General features: G+C 28.5%; 1 protein-coding gene across 1 annotated transcript; it reads right to left on the bottom strand.

Annotated features, from left to right (window-relative positions):
• Nucleotides 1–877: 877 nt before the first annotated feature.
• On the bottom strand, nt 878–4910 carry LOC111898117 (WAT1-related protein At2g39510). The gene is made up of 7 exons (XM_023894045.3): nt 4548–4910; nt 3583–3645; nt 3375–3491; nt 3038–3284; nt 2409–2570; nt 2167–2318; nt 878–1442 (listed from the first exon to the last, which is right to left on the bottom strand). The coding sequence occupies exons 1-7, from the start codon at nt 4751–4753 to the stop codon at nt 1256–1258; spliced, it is 1134 nt and encodes a 377-aa protein (XP_023749813.1). The 5' UTR covers nt 4754–4910; the 3' UTR covers nt 878–1255.
• Between the last annotated feature and the right edge of the window lie 1025 nt (nt 4911–5935).

Here is a 5935-nt window from a genome sequence, read left to right as displayed (position 1 = left end):
CCTTGAACGTAGGCTTCGTGACTTGCATTTAACAGGTAAGTAACCCCAATCTTCAAAATAACATGGCCCAAAACTAGGCTGTTTATTATTTGGATAAAACCGAATTGTCCAATTGGACAATTTGGATCAGACTATTTGATTCGGATATTCGAATTTTTGGATTGGTTTTCAGCAAAACTGAAAAATTATTTTGAATTTCGGATTGGTTTTGGTTTATAAACTAAAGACCGAATAGTCTAAAAAAACCGAATAACAACTTATTATCTATTTTTTATATGTATCTTTAACTGTTTATAAATTTACTAAATTATTATTTTTAGTTATTAGAAATTTTCATCGAATATAATACTTTAAAATTACTTCTTATCAAAAGTTTTGTCAATGAAATATTAACTATAATATATTTTCTTAGTACTTGTTCATAAATTATAATTTATAAAAAAAAAAATAGTTTCTTTATAGATTTTGCTAATATTCAAATTATATATTCAAATTATATATTTTTCTTTATAGATTTTGCTAATATTTAATTAATATATATTCTTCAATCTATAGCTTGATTGATCAAATTTGCTATGTTTGTGAAATGAGTACAAGTTCCAAAACCAAAAACCCTCAAATTGTAAAAAGAAAAAAATAAAAAAAAATAAACCCTTTTTACCCTTTATTTCATTTCAACTTCTTTCAAAATCTTTTTCCTCTAAATTAATAAAAGAATATATCAAAACCATAAACCGGACTTCACGACTTCGTTGACTACCTATCCGTGTTATGTCATTCTTTCGGTTGGCTCTTTCCTTGTGATGTCATGTGAGGGTAAATAGAAAACTCAACCCAAATTGAAAAACCTTCTAAATTGAACCAATTCTTTCGAGAATTCTAGAATCAAATTTATTATTTTGGTCTAAATTCATTGAAATAACATAATTTACATGATTATAATGAAAAGTATACATAATTACATAATAAGTAGACTTCACTTAAGTTCCACATTTATAATAAAAATTATTTTGATTAAATCTATCCCATAAGTAGTTATAATGTCAAAACAAACAACAAAGTAGTTGATGGTCTATAACCCTAATATTCTTGTGTCATGCGGCATATCCAACAATTGCATCTCCCCTGCAATGTGTTTAAGAAAAGCTAAACATGCGTTGTGCATGTGGGAGATAGCCATCAATCTCCACCAATGTTTGAATTAGGAAAAACCCTCAAGATTCTAAATAAATTTCTTTATCTTTTGGATGATGAATTAAACATTAGCTTCTCCTTTGTGGCCTTCTTTTGAAACAATTGTACTATCTTGATTTTTGTCGTTAGATGTCTCTTTATCAAACATCTCTACGTCGTTGTTTTTTGAACTTGACAAACTCGAGTCCTTACTCTTACCCCATATGATCAAGTACAAACCTAGAACAATGATGAAGGCTCCCACAACCCTGAAATCATTACAAGTTATGATAAATTTAGATAAAAAAAAAAAAAGAAAATTACTTTTTATCTTCGGATTTTTTAATTTTTGGCTACAAAAAGTTTTCTTCTTTTAAACGTCAAATCTTATTGATGTTTTTTTTTCACGTTTTTGGTGCATGTCCTAAGTAAAATAATCATGTCTTTCGAAACAAAATTGTAAACTACTAGTTCTTAACATCAAAATTACTTGTAAACAGGAAACCACGGTCCAAAATTTTATAGAAAAAGATTTTCGAACCAAATTGCAAATTATGATATTTACTCTACATAAAAAAATATAAGAATAATTAAAAAAAAGAACTATTTTATAATATCATATTTAACAATTTATACCAGTTTCTTCTATACCATTAATACAAAATTATCACTCATCTGGTAATTGCATGGTTAAGAATTTCGGAATTTTTTCTTGATTGTCAACTCTTTACAATTTTAAAAAAGAAAATCATATTTGGAAATTATAATTGTGAAATTTTTCTATAGTTAAATAATTGTTCATAAATTGTGGAATTGTCCATAAATAAATTTCTTTTACTGTTTTTGCAGTCTTTTGGAATTAATGGAAATTTCATACTTTTTTAGATTTTGTTACTAAGTTTTTGAAATTACAGGCGATTTTGTTTTATTGTCAAAAACATAATCAATTTATTAAATACTTCATTGTAGACGGTTCATATTTGTGATATGTACCTTCCGAGCAACAACCGCTCAGCTAAAGCAAATGAGCTCACAATTGCAACAATCACCATCCCTAAAGGGTTGAAAGCCGTCACAAAAAAGGGTCCTTTTTCCTTCATCACTAACCCCGAAACATAGTAGCTAGCCCCAGATCGGATTATTCCCTATTCACATCATTTATATAAAAAAAAAATTAGAGAAAACTTAAAGAAACATGTATAAGAAGACGAATTAATTATCAAAACGTTTCTTACACTATAAAGAGTAGCAATAATTTCTGTTCTCTTGTGCATGGACCAAATGCCAGATTTACCATTCTCGATAAGCAAAGTTACAACAGTTCCTTGTAGAGCACCCATCATACATATAAGTGTCGTAAGGGATAATTGAGCCGGGTATTCCTTAAGAGTCATAGCCTGAAAGATTAAAATAATAAGCTTTTCTATAAAATTTTCTACATTCTCTATTTTAGAGAAAAATCGGCTTTTTTTATAAATTTTTCTACATTCTCTATTTAGAGAAAAGTGGGTGTCGTCTGAATTCTCCACCCATTGTTGTTTTAGAAATCTTTTTGAGTGTAAGAATTGCTTTTATTAACAAAAGAAGAGTTACCTGAAAAAAGAAACCCTTAAAATACATTTCTTTTTCTAAAATAACGAAATGACATCATATGTTGCAAAATGCTGATGTCATTTTGATATTTAAGATTTTTTTTTGTAGTAAAAACTATTCACGAAATAATATCACTACTTACGTAATTAATGGTTATTTGAGTGTGAAAAGTGATCAATTTGTGAAACGGACCCTACCATTTCGGTTTCTTTTGTGATTATAGAAAATAAAGACTGAAAATGAAAAAAAAAAAAAAAAAGTAATTATTTACCTGAAGAATATAAAAACTAGCCCAACAAAAACAACCAGCCGTGATCATGATGGCACCCTTGATGTGTTGATCTTGCGAGACCAAGGCAGTGGAAGCTACAACCTGGTGCACCCCGGTTCCTTTGGTCCATGGCAATGGAACCGGTGGTCCATTAACAAGTGTCATGACCATGGCTCCACCTACTGTAATCAGGGTTCCAAGGATCTTCCCTTGACTATGCAATTTCTTCACGTTGACCTTCTCAAGCCTACAAAAAACAAGTCAAAAAATACACACTCACACACTTGACACTACTAATGCTAACTGAAATTTGTACATTATGCAAATGAAGTAGTACCTAAAGATCCACGCCATTACAAAAGTCAAAGCAGGGAGAACGTTGCACATTGCGATTGCAAATGTTGCTGTTGTGTACTTCATCCCGGTGTAGTATAGTATTTGGTCCAAAACTGGCCTGGTGTTGATTAAAATAATTTAATTAGAAATATTCATTAAACACATTTTGACCTTTTGAGTCAAACGTGTTATTGTAGCCTGATACGTACTCGATTAGCGCCAACAAGGATATCTTCCAAAATACAGAAAATGTCATCTGAGAACGTATTTTCCTGTAATATAAACATAATATATTAGGTATTGTATATGTATATTATCAATAACTTTTTGGAACACTTTTTGGTAGTTTGAAAAACCATTATAATACCTTTTACCTTTGAAAACTTGTGATTTTTTAGAGGTTACTTCAACTAATTAACTTTTGTTCCCTTTAATTTAAATAATATATTATGTTACCCTCTAAGTGGGTTAAGATGGTATACATTTATTATCTTTTACTAATTAATTTATTTTATTGAATATACATAATTAATATTATTTATATACCAACATGTCATTAATACTTAATTTTTTTTTTTGAAAAAAATAAAATAACAAGAATATCAAATCCTAAAGACAGTAATGATTATGTATGTAAGATCTTTATATAATAATTTCTATTGTCTTTTGTTTATATATATATATATATATATATATATATATATATATATATATATATATATATATATATATATATATATATATATATTTAGAACGGCTATCTTTTGTTTGTATTACTATATAGGTATGCTAATTAAAAACGAAAATTAGATGTGAACCTTTATATATGCATTTCATACATATGATAATAAGTTAACTAATTTGAAAAAAGAAAACTATTAAACAAAGGTTAATGATTAAAGAGTGTCTATATATACGTGTCTATATATATATATATATATATATATATATATATATATATATATATATATATATATATATATATATATATATATATATATATATATATATATATATATATATATAAGGATAAAAATATCTTTTAAAATAAGTTACTAAAAAGATGTTACAAAAAAGCTTTAAATGGGTTGCATTGTAGATGCTTTTGTACAACAAAGGAGGAAATAATATTTAAAACATGTATTATATATAATTTAGGGTGGCACAAACATACCTTTCAAAATATAGAGCAAATGGGCCAAAAGCAACTGCAGCAGCAATATTTCGATAAACAGAGAATGTGTAAGGATTTAAGCCCTCGTTTAAAGCAGACTTCACTATAAGATTGTTAATAGCGTATCCTAGTTGTAGAAAAAGAACCCCAATATATGGCCTTCCTCGCTTGCAAACACTCCAAAACCAACCCTTCGGCATCTCCATCGTCTTCCTTTGATCAGTTTGTTTTTAGTTTAAAGTTTAAGTTCTTCCTTTTTATCCTCCAAATCTCTCCGGTTGCTAAAAATGAGAGTGTTTGGAGATATTAATGTTGGGAAATAATGCTTGTAGAGGTATATATAGAAGGGTTAGGAAACAAGGATCAAATTGCATTGTGGTATGTCATCCATTAATGATATCATGTTAGAAGCCAAAATGTCTTATAAAGTTTAGGTACGTGAATGTTTTGCATGTGTCATCCACTACCTTCATCTTTTCCTTTACTTTTGTGTTACGAAATAAAACATAGTTTTCCAAATTTTTATTTTCAAAACAAAAGTATTTAAACAATTAATTATATTACAAAGTTGTTAGATAAATAGTATCATTTTAAGCTCTTTTATGGTTCTTTTATGTTATACGGATATAATATTGGAAGGAGCCGTGTGTAATGTACATACGTATATAAAACTTTCTTTTTTTTTTGTGTGTGTGTATGTGTGAAAAGAGTGTACGTCTTTCTTGTTATATATGTGTGTTTGTTTTGCTTGTTTGCATATACATACAGCAAAGGTTAAGGACAAGAAAAAATTACAAATCCAGTTTTTTATTTTTCTTAATGATTCTGTCAAAAATAACTAAAAATTAACCATTAACTAAAGGTAGCCAATGAAACTGCAGACGAGATTAATTTGACTGATATTCCGTGCCTCATGTGTTGTTTCAATGTAGTCTATAAAAAAATTCTTCATTTTTTCCCACAAAACTGCATATAGGTTAGCAGTGGCGGAGCCAGGATTAAAGTAAAAGGGTATCCCAATTTTTTTTTTCCGGGATATCAGCACAATGGCTGAGCATGGGTCGGGTTGGGACGGTTTTTACCTAAAATCGACAACTTCAGTTTTGAAACTTTTAAACCGAACAGAACCTAAACCCATCGGTTCGATGTTTCGGTTTTCAGTTTGTAATTGGGTTTCCCCGATTTGGTTTCGGTTTTAAACCAAAACCTTAATCGAATCCTTAGTTAACCTTAAGTCTTGTTATATAAACATGAAGTTGAAATATCTTTTAAATCAATGGTAGAACTTGTCCAACGAAAGTCCAAAAAACAGGATGGGATCATATATTATATTTATTATAAAAGAAATACAAATAATAATATAAATACCATAAAAATGTGTTTATGTT

This window comes from Lactuca sativa, chromosome 8 (genome assembly GCF_002870075.4).
Source record: "Lactuca sativa cultivar Salinas chromosome 8, Lsat_Salinas_v11, whole genome shotgun sequence".
Taxonomy (NCBI): Eukaryota; Viridiplantae; Streptophyta; class Magnoliopsida; order Asterales; family Asteraceae; genus Lactuca; species Lactuca sativa.
This window is presented reverse-complemented; position numbering and strand designations above follow the sequence as displayed.

Excerpts from the sequence above, each read along its gene's own strand:
- LOC111898117 (XM_023894045.3), bottom strand. The coding sequence starts at position 4,753 with ATGGAGATGCCGAAGGGTTGGTTTTGGAGTGTTTGCAAGCGAGGAAGG. Across the intron at positions 3,646-4,547 it reads TTTGCTCTATATTTTGAAAG|GAAAATACGTTCTCAGATGA; the intron begins GTATGTTTGTGC and ends TTTATATTACAG. Across the intron at positions 2,319-2,408 it reads TTATTGCTACTCTTTATAGT|GGAATAATCCGATCTGGGGC; the intron begins GTAAGAAACGTT and ends TGATGTGAATAG.